At 47.1% G+C, this 27,145-nt stretch overlaps 1 protein-coding gene across 3 annotated transcripts in view; it reads right to left on the bottom strand.

Annotated features, from left to right (window-relative positions):
- Positions 1 to 662: 662 nt before the first annotated feature.
- Positions 663 to 27,145, bottom strand: part of CPPED1 (calcineurin like phosphoesterase domain containing 1) — a 101,016-nt gene continuing 74,533 nt past the window's right edge. For all 3 annotated transcript variants that reach the window (XM_032327898.1, XM_032327897.1, XM_032327895.1), the window contains one exon: positions 663 to 2,845. In XM_032327898.1, coding sequence (XP_032183789.1) covers positions 2,616 to 2,845 — 230 coding nt within the window. In that variant the 3' untranslated portion in view covers positions 663 to 2,615. The remainder of the gene's footprint in view (positions 2,846 to 27,145) is intronic.

Genomic DNA, 27,145 nt, shown 5'->3' with positions numbered 1-27,145 from the left:
CAAATAAAATCTTTAAATAAAATAATGAACTGGAAGGGGAGCGCTGGGTGGCACTACTTGCCTTGAGAGAGATGCGGGGGTCCTACCTACTCCCGAGGATGGGAACTGTAAGCAAGGAGCAGGCATCACGGGTCGAAGTGTTTATGGATGTGGGCAGAGCTGGGTCCTGTGGTCCGTTGCCGGTTCACCTCAGTCTTCCAGTCTCTGCTGCGGAATATTTTCTGCCTCTAACTATCTGGACGGGCTTTGCCACCCTGGACTGGGTGCGTCTGTGCTTTGCAATCCCAGGGATCAAGTCCCAGGGCTTCTAGCTCACACCGGGTTGGCGGCCAGTCAGGTTGGTCAATGGTGCAGAATACTGTAATATTGCCACAGGCTGAGCTGGTCCAAACCTCTCATCCCCAAAAAAGGTTTTCTAGGAAAGAGATGGTCGTATTAAGGAGCATGGGCTGGACATCTGGACTGCCGGCATCTCGAGGCTGGACTGCCTCGCTTCCCCACTGACCAACGGTGTGATCTCAGCCAAGCGGCCCCGCCTCTCTGAGCCAAAGTACTTAAAAAAGTACTTAGCTCGTAATAAACATTCAACACCACAGTGCTTAGGATCATGGAGGATTTTATTGATTTCTACAGCATAAGGCACTTACTATTTAATGTGTGTGTTTTTTTTTTTAAAGAAAAAGCAATCGTAAGTGAATGCCTTGGTAAATAGCTATTATCAGAATACACGCTCATCTCCAAAATCCTTTCTTTCTGAACCCACCGACATCAGGAAAATACCGCTGGTTACTTTAAAAATGGTGAGAATTTCGTATGGTCCCCTGTTCTTCGCGTATCTTTGCCATGTTTTGAATCACTTCTTTTACGTATCAGGTTTGTGGAAGGGGACTTAGAAGTTTCATTTCCGTTACTCTGAATTCTCTCCACTCCGCTCCCCGCAACTCAAGTGCCCCAGTCTGCTGAGCCCCTTGCGCACGTCACTCAACGCAGAGGGCCCCGGCGGTCCTTTGGGATTCCTCTTCCCTGTGCCCCCAGCAGCCCCACACCTGCACAGACGACTCTGGCGTCTGACTCTGAAAGTCAGCACAAGCCAGGCCCCAGGCGCGCGGCTTATTACCTTGTACTGAACCCCTGTTCCTGACCTCTCCCATCCACACCTGTGGTCAAGAAAAATGAATGAGAAGCCAGACTGCGGCAAAATACGAAAACAGGGGCGTTCTAATTTTGAAATTTTTAAAAATTTTCCTGTGCCAAACACAACGAGCTCGGGTGCATCACTAACCTGTCGCATAATTAACTTCCTGTCTTTTGTTCCTTATGAATTTACATATCCAATTATCCTTCTATTTCATGTCTCATGGCTTTGCTACATCGACTTAAAACTCCTTAACAAGGAAGTCTTCTGATTTAATGGACTTTGAAAGTTCGTTTGTAGCTGGTCGTTTGGGTCTGACGGTGCTGGCACGGCCTGGTGCTGAGATGTTCCCGGCAGGAGGGAATGCTTGAGGGTCCCCGCCGGCTGGGGTAACAGGGGCGCTCACACGGCTGTCTGCAGGTGCAGAGAAGTGGCGGCAAGGGGGTCTGGTGACAACAGTGCTGACTTTAAACCACCCCTGCTCCTTTGCCGAGGGGCACTGTACCCCCTTGTTCATATCATCAAAGTCGGCGCTAATTTAGATCACGGGGCTGAACGCACCATTTCTGTCCCCACCAGGGTTTCCGCTCTGTTTCTATTCAGAACTCCGCCTCCATGGCCCCTTTTCTGTCCAAGGGGACATGGCGAAGAGGCTTGTAAGTGGAGGGCCATTCCCACTGCACACGAATGCCCACCTGTGGACCTCCTGCGCTGTTGGACGTGACCGTGAACAAACTTCAAATGGACTGAGAGGCGGCTCTTTGGGACTTCGGTTCTTGTCTCTGGGAGGAAGCTTTTAGAGACGACCAATGTGTGGGCCAAGGAGGCTCTTCTCGTCTCCCAGAAGGCAGATTCAACTCGGACTAGCATCAACAGCGTCGTGACAACAGCAGGAAGGTCAAAATTTAATAGCAAGTGTTGTCTACTCAGTTCCTCGCACAAAGAAACCCACGTGGCTCTGCTAAGGGGACACAGTGATCTGTTTCATCAGGAAGGAAAGATGATAACCTTTGTTTTTGTCTGGCATCCTAGGAGTCATGGACACAAACTAACACAATCAGACACGGTTTGTTCACAGAATTATCAAACACCACACCTGGATATCAAGGTGGAATGGAGGGTGACAGGTAGACTTTTACCACACTTCCCAGTAGCGACTGGGAAGCAACTGATTTCCCAAGCGGAGCTGAGAAACACATCATTAGGAGGACTGACTCAAACACCGAGGCAGCAAGATTCTAACACCATTTATTCCTTTGTTTTCAGGCGTCCTCCGCTCCCCTCTTTTTAAAAGGGAGGGCAGCTCTATTTTGAATATAACTTAGGGTAGGATGATAGGACTCAGCTCTCTGAATGACGCAAAAGGACACAGATCTGCCTAGAATACTTCTGTATTTCAACAGGGGGTTGTGCGCAGCCGCACTTCCTGGCAAACTAAGAAACCAGCGGAGGTGAACCGTGAACAGACTGGCGGTGGCAGTCACTCTTCCTCCATCAGGCCCATGAGGTCGGCTTCTATCCCCTTCTCACTCAGCTCATCCAAACTGTAGTATCGGTGAATGATCTTCTTGGCGGTGACCACCACAACTCGGAGCCCGTGGGTGTCTTGGCCCAGCTGGCATCCGATGGCCGACGACACTACCATGTCGAGGTTCTGGTAGGTGCCTCCGGCATTCCGGTGGTAGTGGCCTGAGAACACAGCTGTGACACCTGCAGGGGAGGGAACAAGACATTAGGGGGCCAAGGATTTCCATTTCGGGAATTTGCGGGCTCCGTGAGGGCCTTCCTTCTGAGACCAGTATGGTATGTTGTGAAATCAAATGCATTAATATCACTCAGGGCATAATAAGCAAGGAGACTCCAAATGTGACATCCAGGATCCTCCGAGGGATAAGTCATCGATACAACATCTTAACACATTTGTCGTAAGTAGTACAAGGAATGGCTAGGGAGCGAGAAGAGAGAAGATACAGGGACTGATTTCAGGTGAGATACGGGAAACAGAAGGAAATACTCTGAGGCCTGCGTAAACAGCCATCTGATGGGAGTTAAAGGTCTACAAAGAACGACGTTCCTGGAGCTCTAATCAAGACAGCACAGCAAGCTCTGCACTTAAGGTAACTCCTCCACTCCACACTGGAGAGCCGTGATGGCTAAAATCTACACGAGAAAACCAAAGGACAGAAGTCGCCTCGGAATAAAAACCAACAGCTCCATGCATGAGAAACAAGGCAGAAAGGCAGGGTAATGAGCAGGGTCACGGTGCTGCTGCGAGCGAAGCTCCTGGAGGGTGAGAGAGGCTGAAAGCAATGTCTGTGACAGAAGGAAATAAAGGCCGGCCCCTGCTTGAAAGAGAGCAGGAATGGGAACCTGGGTTTGTGGAAAGGGGATGCAGGAAACCCTAGCCGCCTGCTGCCTGGGGCCAGGGCCGCGGTAGGCAGGGGTTTCTCACAAGTCCTCCAGAAAATAAGAGAGAACCAATTTATAATGTTTGCTAATCTCCCGTGATTAGTGCTCTGAGGGTGGCTCATTTTCAACTGCCGACGTGATGTCACTACCCCGACGAGGGAGGGGAAGGCTGGTAGCATGCTGTTCTACAGTGCTTCTGCTACAGACACAGAAGCTGCGAGCTGCCTAGCCAGCAGGGTAATGGCAACACATAGCAAGAAAATTAGAAAATAATCAGGTTTCAGTACTTATTACCACTGCTTTTTAATATAATTTATTTAATGGTGATTTTGGAGAATTTAATGTTTACTATGGTTGTTTCACAAGGAGCTCACAACATTCCTTAAAATTTAGTAACTGGTTTTCATGAACTGGGCAGGAACTGTCTCCGGCAGAGCACTGGGCCAGAGCTGGTAGCGATCTGTGGGTCTAGGAATGAAGGACAGACACAGGCTCAAGTCTAGGAAATGAGACATGTTTTCTCAGTGTTACTGTGGGCAAGGGCCCTCAAGCTCTACTCTAAGACCTGGCCCTGGGGAGGGGTTGGGATGAAGGAGACCCAAACCACTAGACAAAGAGAAGTTATTCAAGACAGAAAGTGAAGGAAAAACCAAAGCTGAAATCACCTCTTACTCAACTGGATCTGAAATAATAATAATAATAATAATAATAATAATAATAATAATAATAAAAAACACCAACACCTTGTGAAGAAATCTCATACTAACTAAGACAGTCTACAGACTCAATCAGGAATATGAATTCACTCCAGGTGAAATGAAGGATATAAAATTGCCTGTAAAGTATTTAAAATGACTATGTTTAGGGCATCAGGAAGTCCTTAATAAAAGACTGATATCTATAAAAAAAGAACCAGGTGTTATGAAACAAAACAGGCACAATTTCAATGCGAATAACTGGTAGTGAAAGCTGAGAAACAGTGGCCATTAAAGATAGCCATTAAAACGGAACACAAAGACAACTCTCAATAAATGGGATAAATTCTAAACTGGACACTAATCAGAGAGGAAATCAGTGAATTAAAAGACAGAATGGAGGCACTGAACCAACCAAAAGACAACATGGAGACTCAGACATAAGCAATAAGAACATGTGGTTCAAAGAACCCAAAGAATGGATAAAGACGTATCAATGGATGCTTCAGAGGAGGTCCAACAGGAGAAAGGAGGAAATAATAGTAGGAGTAACTTGAAGAAAAAACTCCTGAGGATTTTCCAAAACGAAGGAATATATGGGCCTTCAGATACAAAGTACTAGGTAGGATAAATAATAATCAATTTGTACTGATATATATATATCATGGTGATATTGTGGAGCATCCAACAACAAAAACCCTAAAACGATATGGCAAAAATACTATAAAGGAATGAAAATTAGACATCAGGCCCCCCAGCAATAACAGAATGAAAGAGTAATGCCTTCCAGTGCTAAGGGCAAGAGACTGTGAACCTCCAATTTTATACCCAGCTAAACCATCATTCAAGTTAAAGGGCAAAAGAAATACATGCTGGGGCATATGCAGACGAAGAGTTTACTACTTCCAAACCTTCGCTGAAAGAATGATTACAAGATATGGTTCAGCAAGGAGAGGATGAACTATTAAAAAACAGTGATGTGCTAACACTGATAAAAATATTTTGGTAAATTTATTAACTACTGATTATCTTTGAAAACCTCTATTTTTTATTTTTTTAAAAGATTATTTATTTATTTATTTGACAGAGATCACAAGTAGGCAGAGAGGCAGAGAGGCAGGCAGAGAGAGAGAGAGAGGAGGAAGCAGGCTCCCCGCGGAGCAGAGAGCCTGATGCGGGACTCGATCCCAGGACCTGGGATCATGACCTGAGCCAAAGGCAGAGGCTTTTAACCCACTGAGCCACCCAGGTGCCCCGAAAACCTCTATTTTTAAAATGTAAAACTAGAGCTCAAGAACATCAAGATGGGAAGGTCAATGGATAATTAAATCCCATAAAAGCTACTGTCACGTTTGGAGGGGAGATGAAAATAATGAAAATAATTATATTTTGCTAGAAAAAAATGCGTAATTAAACATGCTTCTTAAAAATGGGCACAAGCAACCAAATTAAAAAGAGGCAAACTGTACTTCACCAAAATTTTAAACTTTCGTGCATTAAAGAACACCATCAACAATATGAAAAGATAACCCATGGAATGGGAGAGAATATCTGCAAATCATCTATCTGATAAAGGTCGAACATCCAGAAAATATGAAGAGATGAATATGAAAAATATGAAAAAATGTTCAATGTCACTAACCATTAGTCCAACGAAAATCAAAATGATAATGAGATTTCACTTCATCTCCACTAATTCATCTCCACTAAGATGGTTATCATCAAAAAGATGGAAAATAACAAAGATTCACAGGGACTTGGAGACTTAGAACCTGTGTGGAGGGCTAGTGGAAATGTAAAATGGGGCAGCCATTCTGGAAAACATTTTGGCGTTTCCTTAAAGTGCTACACATATAGCGACTGGTGACCTGGCAGTTCCACGACTAGGCATCTACTCAGGAGAAGGAAAACACATGGCCACATACAAACCTGTGTGTGGCTGTTCACAACAGCATTATTCATAGCAGCCAAAAGAGCGGAAACAACCTAAAATGTCCATCTGAACTGATGAATGAACAAAATGGGGCACATCCCTATGATGGAAGCTGATGCAGCTGTCAAAAGGACTGAAGAGCACTGACAACGTGCTCTGACGTGGACTGACCTCGAAAACCTCACGCTCAGTGAGAGAAGTCGGATGCAAAGGGCCTAACACTGTAGGATTCCATTTATAGGAACTGTCTGTCCGGAGTAGGGAAATCCAGAGACAGAAAGATTATTGCTTGTCAGGGGCTGAGGGAGGTAGGGGACAAGAGGTGGCTTGCTAGGAAGGAAGCAGTAGTGGCTGCTAATGGGTATATTAAAACCACTGAATTTTATACTCAGCCCCAGGAACTTCTTTCAAGATATGTCTCCAAAGGCAAAGGAAACAAAAGTGAAAATGAACTTTTGGGACTTCATCAAGATCAAAAGCTTCTGCATAGCAAAGTAAACAGTCAACAAAACAAAGAGTCAACCCATGGAATGGGAGAAGGTATCTGCAAATGACAGTACAGACAAAAGGCTGATATCCAGGATCTATAAAGAACTTCTCAAACTCAACACACACAAAACTGATAATCATGTCAAAAAATGGACAGAAGACATGAACAGACACTTCTCCAATGAAGACATACAAATGGCTATCAGACACATGAAAAAATGTTCATCATCACTAGCCATCAGGGAGATTCAAATTAAAACCACATTGAGATAACACCTTACACCAGTTAGAATTGCCGAAATTAGCAAGACAGGAAACAACGTGTGTTGGAGAGGAGGTGGAGAATGGGAACCCTCTTACACTATTGGTGGGAATGCAAGTTGGTGCACCACTTTGGAGAACAGTGTGGAGATTCCTTAAGAAATTAAAAATAGAAATTCCCTATGACCCTGCAATTGCACTACTGGGTATTTACCCCAAAGATACAGATATAGTGAATAGAAGGGCCATCTGTACCCCAATGTTTATGGCAGCAATGGCTACGGTCGCCAAAGTGTGGAAAGAACCAAGATGCCCTTCAATGGACGAATGGATAAGGAAGATGTGGTCCATATATACTATGGAATTTTATGCCTCCATCGGAAAGGATGAATACCCAACTTTCGTTATCAACATGAACGGAACTGGAAGGGATTATGCTGAGTGAAAGAAGTCAAGCAGAGAGAGTCAATTACCATATGGTTTCACTTATTTGTGGAGCATAACAAATAACATGGAGGACATAGGGAGATGGAGAAAATAAGGGAGTTGAGGGAAAATGGAAGGGGAGATGAACCATGAGAGACTATGGACTCTGAAAAACAATCTGAGGGTTTTGAAGGGGTGGGGGGGTGGGAGGTTGGGGGAGCCAGGTGGTGGGTATTAGAGAGGGCTCATATGGCATGGAGCATTGGGTGTGGTGCATAAACAATGAATTCTGTTATGGTGAAAAGAAATTAATTAAAAAAAAAACAAACAGAAGTAGTGGAAAAATATAGTGAATACCCAAAAGCTATAGAAAAGTCATTCAACAAATAATCAATATTTGAAAAAACAATGCAAATTTTATGGTATAGCTCAATTAAAAACAAAGCAAAAAAAAAAAAAAAACCAAAAAACCAAAAAAACACAAAAACGGGAAGGGGAGGAGGCCAGAATAACCTATGTGGTAGAGATCAGAGGTGGAGACATCAGCACGAACTCATGTTTACCTTAATACCAAGTTAAAGACAGAGAAAGACCCAGGGAAACATTTACAGATGTGTACAGACACAGGTTAGTATGCAGACCCGTATCCTTGCTCAGTCCACTGTCAGTACCAAGAAGCAAGGGCACACGCAGGCCATGAGCACCCCCAGCGTCCAGATCTTGGTTTCTAATACCATTCTCCAGTAAAAGGCTCCTTGGAGACCTGGCTGACTGTGGGGCTGGGGTGGGAAATATACAAGATGAGCCTGGAGCATCTTGATGGGCCAGAAAGGGAGGGCGTGCTCAAACACTTGCACTGATAGGGGTGTGTCAGAGGGATACAGAAATCAACCCACAGCCAAACCTTAATAACTGAAGCACCAAAATAAACTAGTGTTGAATGATAACCCAAAGTATAAAAAATAAATCCACGAGTCCATATTTCTGAGAAACTCTCACAGCGCAGAGACCAAGGAGGTGGGATGCCTCAGTCAGGTGTGCTATGCTAGGGGGGGACCCCAGAGCAGGAAGAGGACATTAGGTAAGAAGCAAAGGAACCAGATTATGCACTTTTGTTGGTGAAAGTATGTCAGTATCAGTTCATTACTTGCAGCAAATGTACCATACTGGTGTAAGACACTATTAACAGGGGAATCTAGGGGCAGGGTATATGGGAAGTCTCTGTATTGTCTTTGTAATTTTTATGTGGATTTGAAATTGTTCTAAAATTAAAAAAAAAAAAAAAGTACGGATAATTTCCAAAAGAACTGAAATGGAATATGTAGCTTTCAATCAGCAAAGAGGCAGGACGGGGGGGTGGGGTGGGTAGGAATCAGAATGACTACAACAAACAAAAAAAAATCAAACACGAAATTTTAAAAAGGCCCTGGCACCAAACGCTGGATCTGGGGCCGAGAAACCAGATGGTTCCTGCAGTGCCAGTGGGAATTCCTCAAAAAACTAAACTTGCATTTACTGTATGACCTGGGAACAGAACTCCTGGACATTTATCCCAGAGAAATGAAAACTTAGTTTCAAATATCTGTACGTGGATTTAACAGCCAGGAATGGGAGGCAACATGAAGTTCTTCAGTGGGGTCTACAGTGACACAGTGGTCTATCCATGCCATGGAAAACCACCCAACAAAAAAGGGACGACCGAATGATGCAGACAACTGGAAGAAATTTCAAGGACATGACACCCATTCGAAAAAGCCAAACCCCAAAGGTTTCATCCTGTAGGATTCCATTTACGTAGCATGCCTGAAATGAGGAAATTCTAGATACGGCTGCTAGGAGTCAGGCATGGTGGTGGCGGGGGTCGGGGGTGGGAAGGGCTGTAGGAGGCCGGCAGGAGGGATCCCTGTGGCGATGGAATGGTTTGTATTTGACGAGGAGTCAAATGTACGTGTGTTGCGTCTGGGGGCATAGAGGCAGGGTACGGCGTTCACTGAGCCACGGTGGTGATGGTCATTTATGGGAGGCCTGGATAAATTGCAGCAGGTGTGTTTTTAAGAAGAGGTAGAGGTTACGTAACATGAGGTTACGAAAGTATTGTGTGATCCTGGTTTTGTAAAGCAAAGACAGCGTATGCTTAAGAAGGTGTGTGCACATGTGTCTGAAGCCCCCCGCAGCTGAACTCGGATACATGCCCACTGCTCCTACTGGTGATTTCATGGGGAGTGTGGGGGTCCTCTTTTGTACTGTGGTATAATGCTATCAGCGGTCATGGACACAAGCATCAAGGTGCTGTGAAGAGCGTGGAAGGGACCTGCCAGATGAACGGGGGCGGCGGGGAGAAGGTACAGAATGGCGGTGCCACCATGCCAGGGCCCGAGCTGGGCGGGTCAGCAGCTTGCAGCTGACGCCCCGGGGTGGACGCCCGAATGGTCTTCATCACAGCTGGCGAGCTGAACAGCCCTGACCACACAGACCAGAGGACCGTGGAAGTTGACTGGTTCCTCCACAGCTTTCCTGGGGTTTCAGAGCTTCACGGCTGGTGCCACCGGAGGCTCAGTGGGAGCCTGTGCGTTAGATGGGCCTCGGGGATGTCCTTGTGGCCAGACAGAAGTCACTTAGTTTTGTTATTATTTTGTTGTGTACTAGATTATGTGCATGGAATTTGGCTCTTTATGCCTAATTCATAGTTGCGAACTAATATTCTGGAAGGAATGTTTGGCAATTTTGAAAATGGCTTGCATTAGCCGTAATTAGCTGTAAAAACTCATTTATGTCCAAATTTCATGCCATATTTATCGGCGTCCATAGAGACAGGGGCATTAATGGGGCTGTTTAAGTGACCTGCAGAACTTTCAAAGCGGATCTCGGGGGACCCGGGACAGCTGCGCTGGTCCGCCGTGTGCCTGCTATCCATCTTCCCGCCCCAAACCCCTCAGGGCTCACCGTTTATTGTTAATGTCCCATGTCACAGCAAGTGTGACCAAATGAGGACTGTGGAATTAACAAGGAGACCTAAGAGGACCAGCAGTAAAGATGAAAGAGAGCGGGGCCACTGTGTTCAGGACGGGCTCCCCTCCCGCAAGAGACCTCCGCTCGTCCCCACCATTGCACTCAGGAACGTTACGTCTTGGGATCCTGAGCAAGACCCTGTGGAATGGCCATGGAGTAAGTGTACTAAGGGACGGTCAAACAGAGGAGGGTACGAATAACTCTCCGTTCTGCGGGGTCCTAGGGCGGAGTTCGGGGCTCTGGGCTATATTCCTGGCGGGCCCAGTGAAAACCGAAACCCGAGGGATGAGACTTGCGGAGGGAGGTGACGGAGCCTCTTCCCGGGCTGGAGCCAGAGCTGGAGCCAGAGCCAGAGCCAGAGCAGCCTGGTGGCTGACAGTGGGAGCCTCTACGCCCACCTCCTGGGACGTCCAGCAGTTCTGAACCACGCTTCTGTCCTCCAAGTCCTCCCGCAAGTAGGGGCAGTACTGAGGCAGCGGGGAATGGGGGTGGTTTGGAAGGAGGACAGAGGTAGAAGCTTGGGACTTTCCAAGCACCATCTCGCTGAATCCTCCCAACGGAGACTCGAATCATCTGTTTTACAGATGAGATAACCGAGGCCGGGAGAAGAAACAAAGTTATGCATCTGGAAAACTCACCCAAGGGCTGAACCGGCCTTACAGACTCTGACTCTGTCCTTTGGGGGCCTCGGGCAGGCTGCTGCCCTCTGTGGGCACCTCCTCCCTTGTGAGATGAATAATGATTAACACCTGTCTCACAGATGGCAGAGAGGTCTGAAGGAGAGCACAGAACTGGGCAGCAAGCACCCAGTACCCAGCACCCAGCACCCAGCACCCAGCACCCAGCAGGTGCTCATCAACCCTCAGGTCTCCCTCCTGGCATTGCCCGAAGCCAACTGCTGGAGGGGGGACACAGACACCAGGGGTAGACCCGGCGATGCAGTCTCTGCCCAGGTTACAATCCTGCCCCTTTCACGCTGACAGGGCACGAGGACCCATCTCTGCTTTCTATGAGGTTTTGATGGGGACGCATTGATTTGCAACTCAATGCAGGTAAGGAATGCATTAATAAATTACGGTTTCCCTGACGGGGGATTGATTTTAGCACTGTTTTCAAGAGTTGTGCAGAATTTCCATTCTGGCTGTTCATCAGTCATCTGGGGCCGACATGCCTCTACGGTTCCTTAATTGAGTATTACGTATAGATTGTTTCTGAATTATGAACCGCTGTAAGGAGATGACAAGCATCTTCTTAAATTACCCCCAGAAGAATTCCCAAGCCAAAGACAGCCCGTGTGCATCAACAGAGGACCGCTTCTGTGGCGTGAGCATTGTATTTATTCCTCCATGGTATCAAGTCATAAAGATGCTATAAAAGCTATTTTTGAGCTGTCTTGATTCAAATTCATTTCGAATCAATCAGAGGATGGCAATGCAATCTCCATATAATTTAATATTCTAATACTGGAAGCTTGCTTCAAATCAATCAGGAAATCAGGAGGGGACCCCAGTGCAATTTTAATATTAAAAACTGGCATCCTTAATGGGTTAGTGTTACTTAAGCCTGGAGAGTGCACCCAAATTTGAATTGGACCGCTTTTGTTTTTACCCTGAGTATATATTTATGAAAATGGTATGCATCTTCACATCGTCAGCTGTGACAGTGACACCTGGGTTGTAAATCATGAGTCACTCAATTTATTCTGCTTCAGTGGTAAGGGAAAAAAAAAATATGACTCATTAAAATAAAAAAAAAAAAAACTGGTGCAAACGGAGAGAAAACAGGTACAAATAATCCGTGTTGCAGGTAAAGAAATTCACAGGCAGGTCGTGGAGAGGCGGGGCCCTAAGACGGCGGTCCCTGCCAGCAGCTCCAAAATCAGGGTACAGCCCACATGACTCATTAAGTAAGAGGTTCTTTACTATTGGGTTAGGGCTTTGAGTTGGTTGCCACAGAGAGGTTAAGGGACTTGCCTGGGGTCACACAGCGAGGATTTGTACCTGGATCAGGCTGACTCTATCCATTACCTTAGAGGTACAAAGTGTCAAGGATCACGACACTGCAGGGCCAGTAAGAAGGCCTCCTGGAGGGGGTGGCTTTGACCTAAGGGACACCCTGCACTTCTGCCCATTCTGTGTTCACATCTGCCCTGGGTCTTGGGAGCAGGGTAGTCTTCTTGTGGTAGTAATAATGATAACAAGTGATATTTATGGAGTGTTCACTACTGGACACTGTTCTGAAGAACAACACATCACAGGTTTTTAAATCATGTGAGCCCTTCCATTTCCCTATGAAGAAGGCACAGTTACTACCCCAGTTTGGCAGATGAGGAAAACAGACATAGACACATTCCATGTTTGCCCCGCTCGGCCCCTCACTGGCAGGGCTGCGATCAGAGCCCAGGGGTCTGGCCCCTGAGTCGGTGCTCTTAACCAAACCCCTGCCAAGTGGAGGGAAAGTGAAAGCCCAGGAGAGACAGGCCACGTGAGTGAAGAAAGTCACCATCAGACGGTGCCTGCTGACCCACCACCACCCACGGGCAGCCCCTGGTCCTTCTCTGTGCTTCTGAATCCTCTCCAGACGTGTGACATGGGAGAAATTCTTCTGCGAGTTCCAGGGGAGCGCGTGGCCGTACCAGGATTCCAGATCAGAGTTGACTCAGCTGGAGGGCAGGGGGGCCAGACTGACTGGCCAGAATGGAGACAAGCAAGGGGCCAGGCTCAAGCCTGCATCCTCCTCCTCCTCATGGTGGGGGCCTCCAAGCATCCCATCACTGCCAGTTTTAGCCTTTCACCAATTCAAACCTCCCCATTCCCAAATTCCCATTAACTTAAGTGGGGTCTTAAAGACATTTTCATGGAACTTCTCTCAAGGACGGCTTGTAACCTAACTGACCTAGGATCCACAAACATTCTCTGTAAGGGGTCAGAAAGTAAATCTTTTAAAGCCACGCTATCTCCGTGAGCTACTCAACTCTGCCTTCCTTCATAGCACGAGGGCAGCCATCATACAATGTAAACCTGTGGGCATGACTGCGATCCAATAAAACTTTATTAACAAAAAAGAGAGGAGGGCCACCCCCAGTAATTGCAGGGAAAACAAAATCTTAAAAGAAAAAAAAACCAAAACATTTGGGTGCTCAAAATTCAGCCACAGTTTCTCAATTCTTCAAAAACTAGAAGTTTCTTTCTGTACTTCTCACAAATAAGAAAACAGTAATGTGTCGTCTGTAAAACTATGAATGCCATTCTGACCAGGGGAGACAAGTGTATCTGCCCAACAGAGAACAATGCTCGGATGAACTCAAAATTGTTCCGTAAACAATTACTCAACTATAAAATAATTCAAAGCATTTGTACCAATGGTCAGAAAGAGAGTTCTGTCTTTACTTGAAATTAAAAGTGTCTACATCCTTTCATCTAAAAAAGTAACTCTGGGCGCCTGGGTGGCTCAGTGGGTTAAGCCGCTGCCTTCCCCGCCCCCCTGCCTGCCTGCCTCTCTGCCTGCTTGTGATCTCTCTCTGTCAAATAAATAAATAAAATCTTAAAAAAATAATAAAATAAATAAATAACTCTGATCTAAAACATTAAAAAAAAAACCCATGTGCTGACAGTTTTTGCTTAAAATTAAATGCTAATGGGCTTATAGAGTTAACACATGCACCAATAAGAGAGAGTATAAAATTCAACCACCATACAGTTTACACTCAATAAATATAAATCTACATTGCTGAATTAACGTTCTAGTTGCCCCCCCCTTTTTTTTAATTTATTTGACAGAGAGAGATCACAAGTAGGCAGAGAGGCAGGCAGAGAGAGAGGGGGAAGCAGGCTCCCCGCTGAGCAGAGAGCCCAATACAGGACTCGATCCCAGGTCCCTGAGATCATGACTTGAGCTGAAGGCAGAGGCTTTAACCCACTGAGCCACCCAGGGGCCCTCTAGTTGTCCTTTATAAAGACGATGTGAAATGGAAAGGGCTCTGAGGTGGTCCTGCTCAAGAGAAACAGAATGTGAGCCTCTTGGGTAATTTTAAACCTCCTAGTAGCTGCCTTTAAAAAAGGAAACAGTGAGAGGTGAAATTAGTTTTAGTTATGTGTAACTCACTATTTAAAATATTATTTCAACATATAATCATATATAAAATATTACCAATTTTACATTATTTTCACACCAAGTCTGGAAAATCCAGTGTGTATTTTATACTTCAAGCCCACGTCAGTCTGGACCAGCCACATGTAACTGCTACACGGATCAGAGACATTCTGGAGTGGGGCAGATGTGGAAATCCAATCCCAGCATTGGCTCTTTGTAACTGTAAGGCCTTAGTTCCATTATCTGAAAAATGGGAGACAGACACAGCTACCTTGCAAGGCTGCTGCTCTTGGAAACAGCTATACTGTGCCTGGTACACAGTAGGCTCCTAATGAATGAAAGCCATTATAATATCAATTATTAAATCACTGATCATCTCTTTAATATCATACGACAAACACAAGGCCCTTTTGCAGAGCAAAATTAACCACACCACGTCAAACAAAGAAAGTAGCTCTAGGTTCAACACTTTCCACATTTTACAAGGAAGCTGAACTGCTTCTGGATCAAAGAATACCTCCACTTTTTTGGTACAGCATCAAGTATAATTAAAGAAGCATAAACTTCATATATTTGGTCAATTTTAACACATGTACACACCCAGAAACCATCACCAAATCAAGATCATGAACACATCCTACTATTCCCCAAAGTTTCCTTGTGCTCCTTGGGAGTCACCCCCTTCCTCCATCCTGGCCCAGGCAACGTCTGACCTGTCTCCTGTTGCTATAGATTAATATGGATTTCATATACTAAAATCATATAGTACAGGCTCTTTTTTGGCCTGCCTTCTTTCAGGTAGCGCGATTTTGAAAGATTTTGAAATTTTTCATGAAAGAATCATGAAGGCATGATTTTCAAAAATTCCCCCATATTACTGGATGTGTCAAGAGTTCACCCTTTTTATTGCTAAGTAATATTTCACTGTAATGGATACCCTGTAATTTGTTTACCCGTTCGACGGCTGATGGGCCCTGGGGTTATTTCCAGAATTGCCTCAGCACGTGTGATGAAAAGTGATTAACCATATAGGTTTGGGTTTATTTCTAAACTCAATTTCCTGTTCCATTAATTTGTTTACCTTTTAATACTAAATGTTAGCTTTGATCACTGGAGGTTTACAGTTGGTTGTGAAATCAGGTAGGGTAGGTCTTTCAACTTTGTTCTTCTTTCTCAAAATCATTTTGCAATTAGGTAACTTACATTTCCACAGCAATTTTAGAATCAGCCTGTAGTTTCTTCCCAAAATAAAACTACAGGAACTTTGATGGGGATTATGTTGAATCTATAGATCAATTTGGGGAAAATGCCACATTAACAACAGTCTTCCAATCCATGAACATGGTCTATCTTTCCATTTACTTAGATCTTTAATTAACATCAGCACTGTTTTATAGTTTTTAGGGCAGAAGCCTTACATGTCCTTTGTGATTCCTCGGTATTTTATGTTTTCTGTTGCTATTGCAAATTCATTTAGTTTTACAATTTTACTTGACAAGTGTTTACTGGTGGTATATAAAAATATACTTGACTTGTGTCTATTAACCTGATACTCTGAGATCTTGCTAAATTCATTTATGCTAGTAATTGTTTTGTAGATTCTTGGGATTCTCTAAGTTAATAATCATCTCATCTGCAAATAGGGACAGTTTTATTTCTTCTTTTCTGATTGTTATGCTTTTTCTTGCACTTTGTAATGACTGGAACCTCCAATATGCTGTTACAAAGGATGGTGAAACAGACAAGGTCTCCTTTTTCCTAATCTCAGGGGGAAAATTTAGTCTTCCATATTCCCAAAGTTTAGACTTTGGATCTGACTGTCAAATTATCTTTAAGGAAAGAGAGCAATTAAAATTCCCACCAAGGGTGTGAGAGTTTGGTCACTGAGATTTCATTCCTTGGTGATCTTATGAGGCAGAACCTTTCAAAGATTAAAAGGGAGACTGTCCAGAACAACACATTTATCCAGAATAACTGCTCTCCTTTCTCGTTGTTGTTGCTGTTGTTGTTTTTAAATCATGCTGGATAATCCTTGTCCTCTAACTCTTAACTAAGCCCTCACACACAATTTATGCTGGTGGCTGCTGTTGGTGTCTCTGCTAGGCCACTTTCCATGCTGGTGCACCCAGCTGCTGCTGGGAGGGTTGGCTGCTAACTGCTCACAGCCTCGCTGCTCCCGAGACCCAAACGACTGAACCAACACACACCGATGTATGAATGACATGCAAATGCAGAAGGTCAGCCCTGAGACTGTGTAGCAGAGGACTCCTATTCTACAAAATATCCCGAACAGATAGGCACATCTACGGCGAGAGAAAGTAGATTTCTAGGGCAGGGAGGGAGGAATGGGGAGTGGCTGCAGAATGGCGCAGGACTTCTTTATAGCGTCACACACATGTTCTAAAATTGGCCGTGGCAGTGCATGCACAGCTCTGTGAACAGACTGAAAACTGCTGAACTGTACGCTTTGAATAAGTGAACTGTATGGTATGTCGATGGTGATGGTTTGTCAATAAAGCTGTTATGGTGCAGTGGGGGAGGGAAAGAAAGGGAATGAGGACCCTCATAGTAATAGCTCCCATGTTCTGAAGCTCTGCGATGGGCCAGGCAGGCACTGTAAACCAGGCTCGTTGTGTGCATTACTTTTAATTTTTCCAAGCCCCTAATGGATTATTGTATGTATGGGTTGGGAGGATGTGGCCCCTCTGCCTCAAGGTTGGACGTGTGTGTGGTGTGATTCGTGCCGTGGAGGTCTGGCGGGATCAGGCTGAAATCCTGAGCACATACCCTTGCTTATTAGCTTTGTTCGTGGCCCTGTCCTGTGTCCTCACTTCCCTGCTCCCTCAGACACTGACCTAAGCAGGTCATACGGACCCAGACACCTCTATTACTCTGTGAGCCCCAAGGCCGCCCAAGGGTTCCTGGGGGCTGCCCTCTCCCTCGGCCCCAGCCCAAGGGCTCCTGCGGGCTGCCCTCTCCCACGGCCCCACCCACTTTACAAATAACAAAGGCTTTCTATTAAGAGCTGCTGCTTGTTCTTTCTGTGGTTTTAAAGTCTCCTCTCCACTCTTTATCTTTATTGTGCTTCTACCTTCCAAAGTAACGGGCCTCAGGAAAGCAGCTAAATGAGCTATGGTACACACAGCGCAGCTGGTGAGGGAAAGTCAGGCAGAGCTCCACGAACGGATACGGAATGACAGCCAGGAAAAATTATGTGAATGGAGTGCAAAAAGCCTACACAGTAGTCCTCCTTTTGTGTAAGAAGGGATAATAAAACAAACACACATGATGCATGCGGTGTACCCTCAAATAGATCAGAAAATATATATATATTTGCAATATCGCTCACAAATGATATGAAAAAAATAAAGCAACTGGGATAAAACACCAGATAAATCTGGGTAAAATGAATACAGGTGTTCTTTTTACTTGCAACTTTTCTATTAAGCTTTGAAATATTTCTGAATAAGGTACTTCTGAATTTCAGAAGAAAGAAAAGCAGGGATGCTTGCTGAAATAAGATCAGATGTTGTTTAAAAAAAAAAAATGAACTTTCTCTTCCCGTTTTAGTTCCGTGTGTATTGTCCAGATATCTTAAATTGTCTGTGCTAATAACATGGGTGTAAGATACAGTCTATAGCAATACATGTATGTACAAATATGAACCATTTCACAAAAACAGGGTCTGCTATCTACGGATGTGCTACCTGCTTTTAGTCACTCAACACTATCTTTTCATTGTTCCGCTCAGAAGACACAGCTCTATCTCAGCACCACCCCATAAGCCCCGGAAAAAGTGTATTTCCAGTAGGTCAAAATCTAGGCTGTCAGATGATCGTTCGACATTAGGATGTCAGGTGGGTTCTGCGCCTTTCAGCTCTGCACACGGCTCGGGCACATGGAGAAACTGAGTTAGCAGAGCTTCTCAAAGAGCCCCGGGAACCTGGGAGGAAGAAGTCTCATAGCCCACCACTCCAGGAGGAGCCCACCTCTATCTGTTTGCTCAGCAAGAGACTCCCAGGTAGAGGGAGCACCTGCCCTGGGCGCAGAGCTGCCTCGTCTCCGGCAGGAGCGGGGACCCAGTCTGCTGCTGGGGTGAGCGGCCCTGGACGGTTGGTGAGAACTTCATTACCGGGGGGCACAGGCGTTCCTGGACGGGGACGCTGCTGGAAGCCTGGGTTCGTGCCTCGGCCTCTCCTGGGGGCCCTATGGAGCTCGCAAACATCTGGTTACCTCGGGCGTCTGCCCAGACATCTGGTTCATGTGACGTGAAACATCTGGCTTGTCTGAGGATCCCCAGCCTCCTCTTGGGATTCTTTCCTTTCTTCTCTCTTTTCTTTTGGATTGGGTAGGAATTAATGGCCCGGTTGGTGAACTGACCTTCACCCAAGGCCAACTCCTTCATACTCTATAACCACGAGAGATTTCTCTTTCTCTTTAACAAAATTTCCTCCCCTCAAGAAATTCCACTTTTCTTGGGGCGCCTGGGTGGCTCAGTGGGTTAAAGCCTCTGCCATCGGCTCAGGTCATGATCTCAGGGTCCTGGGATCGAGCTCGGCATCGGGCTCTCTGCTCAGCGGGGAGACTGGTTCCTCCTCTCTCTGCCTGCCTCTCTGCTTCCTTGTGATCTCTGTCTGTCAAATAAATAAAATCTTCAAAAAAAGAAAAAGAAATCACATTTTTCTTGCCTCCACTCCGTAACAATCAACAAAAATTATATTGTTCCCTGTTCCTCTTAAGGTTCCTCTTAATTGAAACTACAAGAAGGTTGTGGGGGGGGGAATGGGACTATAATTCTCAATGGCACAGATGTGGCCCAGAGAGGACCAAGGCTGGGCATTTTCAGCGTTATCAGGACGGAAGTGGTTTGGCCACAAAAGCCCCGAAGAAGAGCAGACAGGGAGAGCCGCCGGTCAGAGTCATCGTGCCAACACCCAGCGGAGACGAGGGGGACCCGGGTCCCGTTTATAACATGATGTTTCCACTTCCGCCCACCGGACCCATTTAAGCCTTCTATAGGACACGACCTCCCCTGCCTTTGAGAGCCCCTGAGCTTGCACAATCCAGGGCAGGGAGCAGCTCTGCTGGGAAACCGCTCCTCTCGGAGGCCGGCAGGTGCCCAGCTGCCCGCACAGCCAAAGCCCGGGGAGGGGGATGGGTGCAGTAGAGCCCCACTTCCCGCCCTGGGCTCCGGAATTAATGGTGCTCCTACAAAATTCAGGCTCACTTCTTATTTATCTACAGGGGAGGCCCTGTATGCTCAATGTTTTAATTTTTCCCCTTCCTGATGACGCAGAAATTCAAAACCTCTGTGGCATATGTGAGAAGAGGGCTGTTTTATTCATAGTAATAAATGGTTGGAAAAAAGTGGTGGCAGCTGGGGGTAAGGGTCAGGGGAGTGCGGGCTTGAACCACAGTCAGCTATTACCAAGCTGTGTGAGTGCAGCATATCCATCAACCTCCCTGAGCCTCAGTTTCCCCACGTGGAAGGTAGGATTAGTAACAATCACGCCCTGGTCACCATGAAGGTCAATGGAGTCACTCAGAGCCATGGCCAAGGTTGTGTGGCAGGAATATATCCATGTTCAATAATTAATCCTTCCTCTCAGCCTTCTCTAAGCATCTGATCAGAAGATCTTTTTTTTTTTTTTCATTTGCACAAATCACATCTTTTTCACTATTCATAATTTCCTCTTTATTTTTTAAGAGAAGATGGCAGGCTTGTGTGTGAGATGCAGCGTGGGGCACGCATTAAGGTTTCAATCCAGAATGGACAATTTTCTAGATTTCCAGTACCCAGCTTCCATGCCCTATCTTAAACACAGCTGTCAGGACAAGAGGCTCATTAAAAAGATTGTTTTGACTGACGGCATGTTCATGTATCAAACTGGAAATCCGTCCAAAAATACTTGAGGGAGGTAGACAGAGGTGGCAGTGAGCTGCTGAAGCGAGACGTTCTGCAGGGTGTCGGAGATGAAATGTACTGAGGAAAGAGGGCTCCAGCTTGGACTCTAGCCGGGGAGGTCTTGGAGGGGAGCTGTTGCCACTGAAATGTGATGACCTTAGAAAAGTCAGCTCACACTTCAGGAACCAGAGAAAGAAAGGCGGCAATGAGGCAGACTGCAGGACAGCACGTGCCCAATAGAGTGCTTTTCCACGAGCACCCTAGTCGGTTTGCTCTGGGCTCTGTCCACACCCCTGTCTTCCCAAGGGATGACCACTGCCTCCACCTGACCTTGGCCACGCCACCTGTGATGATTCCGAGCGATTTCCCAGCCTGAGTTCCTGGACTGCTGCAAGCCCTCTCCTCCAGACTCACTCATTCCTTTCGCCCCCAAGGTCTGCTCCTCTTGTGGGCCTCCCTGGGCCAGTGCACCGGTCACCAGCTCAAGGATAGAGGCTGTACGTCCCACTGCTTTTCTGCTAGAGCCCGCTCACGGCCTTTTCAGCTCCCCGCTCTCAGGACAGTCTCTGTGACTGCCCACTCTTCTCACCCTGCCCTCCCAGCTGCCCTACTTTCTACCCCACGATGCGTCAGGACAGCAGTCAGCTGTCAGTGGCCTGAACAAGTATACACTCATACTGACCTATGATTTATCCACCCCATATAAAGAAAGCAGACAGTGATCAGGATGGATACAGATTTGCTCAAGGATTTCACCAAGAACGTTGGTTCCTTCTGTCTTTCTGCTCTGCTGGTCCTCAGCTTGTAGCTTTGTCTTTAAGACTGCAAGGTGGCTGCAGGGCTTCCAGCCACTGTGTCCAAGTTCCAGGCAGGATCAAGAGAAAAGCACCAACCAAAAGCTTTGCAGGAAGCCCCACTTTGCTAAGTCCCAGTGCTGGGACCAGTGGCCACACCAGGTGGAAGGGGGTCCGGAAAGGAGTGTTTCCAGCCTGACCTCCTGAACAAAACTTGGTAAGTAAAGAGAAAATGCATCCTGGGTAGACTGAGCAAGATTGTTCTCTCTAAAATGCAAAATTTGATGGAGAAAAAAGCCTTTCCATGCTTCTGTAACACCTTCTGTAACAGTGGCCTGGCTCCTGTTTCCTGCCACCGAACCACCCGAGTCTGGCTCTGCTCGCGAGTGGCTTCAAGGCCGGCTCTGGCTCAGGCTCCGCCCCAGGTCTCGAATGCTCCCCATCCTGCCCACATCTGCCTGGTGCACTCCTATTCATCCTTCAAGACCCTGCCTGCTCCTCTCCTGGCCCTCCTCTCCCTGGCCCAGCTGAACCAAGCTGGTTCTCCTTCCTCCTCTGATCCTTGCACATTTGTCTACTTTTGTCCTGGGCTTCCTGGCTTCCCACCCTGGTGTCCCCCGACTGGTCCGTGAGGGCAGAGAGCAGATCTATTTAACCGGATATCCAGCCTCTGAATGAAGAGAATAGAACTGCTGCTCTATAAATGATGGTTGGCAGATGGATGGACAGATGGATGGACAGGCAGATGGACAGATGGACAGTGAATGAGTCTATGAAACTTGAGGCAACTCAGAAGCTCTATGCTCGTTCGTGCCGTGGAGGAGAAGCTGATCTCCTCATTTTGTCAATATTATCTAAGGCAAAGGAGAGTTCCAGAGTTTCCTGACACTACAAACGAATTACCAGGTTCCTTGTCGATGCAGGCCTGGTTATTGCTAACAAGAGGGTGGAGGACACAGAAATGAGCACTGATTCTGAATCTTGTCTGCTACTGAAATGCCCACACGACACAGTCCTCTGTCTCCCTGAACATCCGTTTCCTCAATTTTAAGAGGGGCAGATAACAGATCCCCTACGGAGTCGCCGCGAGTTTCAGAGATGATGTGTGTAACCCCCGCCCCCGCCCCCGGCACAGGCTCGGTGCAGAAGGGGAACACAGCGCTTTTCGGCACTGTTTCTGAAATAAGGCGTGAATATGGGGTTCTTTCTTCCTGGCCGCAGGAGACAATGCTGGCTGCCTTCTGATAGCCATGCCCTTCCTTTTTGTCTTTGCTGAATAAAACCCCAATTTTGTTCTGGGAAATGTCAGGCTCCAGGAGGTCGCAGCCTTCATCCTCACCGCCAGGATCAAGGCAGCTGTGGCAATCCTGCTTTTAAGGCCACCAGGATTATAGACTGGGAACAGGTCCGTGGCCCAGGTCTGGCTATGCAACTGTGGAAAGACATTTGCTGGGGTCCTGGGAAAGGTTTTATTTCTTTAAAAAAAAAAAAAAAAAACACCCTGTCAATTCTGAGCATCAAATCCAGGATTGTGGTAGCCACGTGAGAAGGTCCAATCGGAGGAAAGGGCCATGTGGAGTGGGGGGTGGGGGGCGGCGAGCGGAATCACATCAAGAACCTGATCCCGGAGCTGGCCTGGCTGAGAGCCTGAACCGTGCCTCGGCTTCTAGGACACGAGAGGTAAGTTTCCTTATTCTCTGCACTGAGCGAGTTGAGTTTCCTGTTAGAGCCAACAAGAGCTAATATTACCCTTAGCATTTTTAGAACAGTAGCTCTCCTTTTGGGGCGACCAATAATCCACTTTTAAACGCTACATAAACTAGCTCGTGGAAGCTCTTACAAAATAATGGACTTCTTCACTTGCTCTCCGACAGGTCCCGGGACGGTTCCTCGATAGGGCAGGACCCCATGAGAGCACTATCTGGTCCGCGACCTTCTCGACAACCCTTCTCTGGCTTGTGAAACTGCTTTCCCAAGCATCACGCATTCAGTGGGATGGAGGTGTGGACCCAAGGCCATGGCGTGGCACAGAAGAGGGGCCAGTGTGGCTCAGTCGCCTCAGGCCGTGTCTGTGTGACGACTCAGAAGCCATTTGCAAGTGAGAAACAGGCGACACACACTGGGGGCACGTGTGTGTCATTCCAAGACCCAGACACGGTCAGTCAAACACAAAGAAGGAAAATCTCCCCCTCCCTTAGATTTCGAGCTTTGCACATTTAAGATAAATTGTGGAAAATGCTAAATGGCATAATTCTGAAACAAACCAATGGCTCTGTAACTATTATCCTTAAATGTTAAGTGTCAGTGGTGATCGATCTTAAGCACCTGGACCACGGGCTGGAAAACTACAGCCAACTGTCTGTTCTCCCAGAAGATATACGCAGTAAGAAAGCTTCTTCGCTTTTTACACGCCTCTAGGCAGGTTTACATAAGCACCTATGTAATACGCTTAATTTTGCCTCCTTGCCCACGGAGTCTATTAGTATGTACTATCTGGCCATTTACAGAAACCGTCTGCCAACCCCGACCTAGATGTCATTGTAGAGATTCTTTTTATTCTTTATTCTTTTTTTTTGGGGGGGGGACAATTCAGATAAGTACAGAAAATAACATTTATATTCCCACTGCCCACGGGTAACATCTTGTAAGATCTGCTTTCACAGTTTTTAAGAATGAAAAAATTGTAATTATAGGATTTTTATACAAGTATAGCCCACGCCCCCTTTGACCACCACCTGCTACACCAGAGGCACCTGGCTTTAGCTTTAAGGATGGGCACCTCTGGCCAGAGGATCACCGACCTTGGCAAGGCTGCTCCTTCACCTTGATGGGACCCCAGGAGACGGGGACAGGGGGCACAGCACTTCCGTGTGCTAATGGATTGATCATACAGAAAAGACTTCTTTCCCTTAAAAGCCGTCTCTGTGATCATACCTGGGCCTGGCACAGAGTAGCCAGCCCTGTATGAAAAGAAGGAACTCCTTAATAACAAGGAAATGTTAATGAAGAGGCTGTTTATAAACGAAGCCCCCTAGGACAGAAAAACAAAACCAAACCAAACCCAACTTGTACAACCAGGCAGAGGCCCCTTTGTGTTGAGTCACAGATTATGCTAAAGACAAGGGATTTCATAAAGCCTAGGAAAGGACTCGTGGGAAAGGGCGGGGACTGGGAGAAGGGGAAGCCATCCACACGGAATGCTCTGGCGGAAGAAACGCACAGATGTACACACAGAAGAGTTCCCGAGAAGCGCGATAATCGCGTTACTGATAGATTCGGAAAGACACCCTTAGGAAAACTGATGAAACCTGCAATTATTTTTCTGTTGTGCAGAAATGACCCTCGGTGATGCCGCTGTCAAATGCACACAATGCTGTTGAACAATTATTCTAGACTTGTTTAGACCAAGGACACCAAGTTAACACCTGATTCATTCTTTATTCATCGTAAGAGCTGGTGCACGTTGCAGTAACCGCTAATGTTTTATCAAATACAGGTTGATGTGAACGGATTGCCATGATTTCTCTTTTTGCAAGGTAATGTCTCAAACCAACCTTTATTTTTTTTTAAAAAAAGATTTATTTATTTGAGAGACAAAGCGTACAAGCATGTCTGCGCTCAAGCTGGGGGGGGATGGGGCAGAGGAAGAGAATCCAGGACCCCCCCCACACACACACACAGCGTGGGCTCAGCCCCAGAACCCTGAGCTGAAATGGAGAGTCATACCCCCAACCGACTGAGCCACCCAGGTGCCCCAAGCCAACCTTTCCTTTCATTTCATCTCTCTTTGCTAAGAGCTACAGTCCCCACGTTCTTTTTTTTTTTTTTTTTTTTAAGATTTTATTTATTCATTTGACAGAGAGAGATCACAAGTAGGCAGAGAGGCAGGCAGAGAGAGAGGAAGGGAAGCAGGCTCCCTGCTGAGCAGAGAGCCCGATGCAGGACTTGATCCCAGGACCCTGAGATCATGACCTGAGCCTAAGGCAGCGGCTTAACCCAGTGAGTCACCCAGGCGCCCCCAGTCCCCACGTTCTAAGTAAGCTTTTTCTGGTGCCCATGATCCTTGGCTGAGAGCTGCCTTGGACTTGAGTCTACAGGGCGGGTCCAGATCCCTCCCTGCGTTCCAACAGCATCTCGGTCTGCAGAAGGTGTGGTTCGCACACTCATGATCAAAGGACCAGCTGAGGGGCTCACTCTGCAAGAAAGGCTGCCGCTGGCTGAGGCCTGAGGGGTCTTCCTCACCCTGGGGGCGCTCCTGCAGCCTCCCTCCGCAGACCCCTCGGACACGGTGGCTCTGAGCCTCCTTGGCAAGGTGGACCAGCTCCTTGCTGAGGCCGCCCACGCAGAAGGACAGGTGCAGGGCAGATGGGGTGGGTGAGCAGGTGGGCCCCACCCCCACCCAAGCCTGCCTGGCAGCCTGCACCCTGCCGTCACATCTACACCAGCGCCCCACGCGGGGTTCTACTCATCACCCCCACAGCCGCATGGCTAAGACGTCAGGGCCCTAGAGCAGGAGCCCCGCTCGGCTGCTTCCCAGATGTGCGTCTCTCCTCCTTGTCTATAAATCAGAGCAGGGGACCGGGCCTGCTTATTACTCCAACAGTACTGTACTGTAATATTTAGTAAGTGGTCATGTTAGTACAGGAGTGTTATGTCAATTACGTCTTAAACGGCTCAGGAAGTAAAACTGATACTGGAGGGGGTCGGGGACTCTGTGGCTTCTAGCACCCGCCGGTGGCATGTCGTGGGGCTGACTCAGGGACACGGGATCCCGGCGTGATGGGAAGAGGAGCAGTAGAGACAACGTGTTCAGGAAGACGAGGGTCCCAACTCGGGCGACACTCCAGCCACCCAGCTGTGGGTCAGAGGCGTGAACCTGCAGAAAGCAGGAAGTATGTTCCTCACACACCCACTTCTTTCTCGTCAGATCACCAGGTTTTTAGGACAGTAATGACAGCGGCGGGAAGACGGCTAACACCAGCAGCACTGTTCGTACTGGGCATGCCCCAGGAACCAGACCCCGTGTCACAGTACTGCCTTATCCCGCCGGATCCCCCAGGAACACCGGAGTCTTTACCATGCCCGCTCCCCAGCTCTGCGACCTCAACAAGGGACCCCAGGCTACACGTCGGGTTGCCTGTGCAGAGGCTGTGCTGACACAGAGCACAGCTGCTGACAGACCGTAACAGCAACACTGAACCTGAGCCACAGCTTCCAAAAACCTCGTTCAGATCTTCCCTTTTTCAGGAAAAGGCCGCTCTGTGTGGTGTCTGTGATGTGGCATCTGGGAGGGAGGGAGGGAGGCTATAGCCTCAACGGAGAGACAGGCACAGACCACGAGGCCCGACCCAGGCAGGGTGGCCCTACTGGAGGTTCCTGGGCGAGACAGCATCGCACCTGCCTTTGGACGTGACCCCTTCTACCTGGGCAACGTTCCTGCAGGGACCTCCCCACCTGACCACCCACTGTGCACAAAAGAGCACCCCTTGGAAAAGAAACAGCTGCGGGAAGTTCTTTCCTCTCCTCTTACGTGTCTGTAACGGACCCAGAGCCAGAGAGCGTCTGTGTGCTGGTCTCCTCTCTTAGGTGGCACCCAGGGTCACGGGCTCCTCGGCGTTGTGCCAAGGGGCACAGAGCCCCACATCTGCCCTAGGAGGCCTGCCCAAAGGGGGATCATTCTTCCATTCCCCAGTGAATCGTCCACATGCAAACATTTGCTAAGTCAAATTAAAACAACAACAACAACAACAACAAACTATAAAACTAAAGCAATTTCTAGCTTACTTTAAAGAAGAGTATTCTAGATCCTCACTTAGATCATTGGCCATACGGGAGCAAATGCCTCTGAAACACAAGCAAGTTCAGAAATACCTGAATAGTATAGGAAGTCAGAGTGTTTAGCTAAACGAGGGCTATTTCAATTTTACAAAGGAATCCCACTGCTCATTTTAAAGTGACACTAATTGCTATTTTTAAAACATGACCTAAAAAGAGAAG

The sequence above is a fragment of the Mustela erminea genome, chromosome 20 (assembly GCF_009829155.1).
Source record: "Mustela erminea isolate mMusErm1 chromosome 20, mMusErm1.Pri, whole genome shotgun sequence".
Taxonomy (NCBI): domain Eukaryota; kingdom Metazoa; phylum Chordata; class Mammalia; order Carnivora; family Mustelidae; genus Mustela; species Mustela erminea.
The sequence above is the reverse complement of the archived record's forward strand: the minus strand, read 5'-3'. Positions and strand labels throughout refer to the sequence as shown.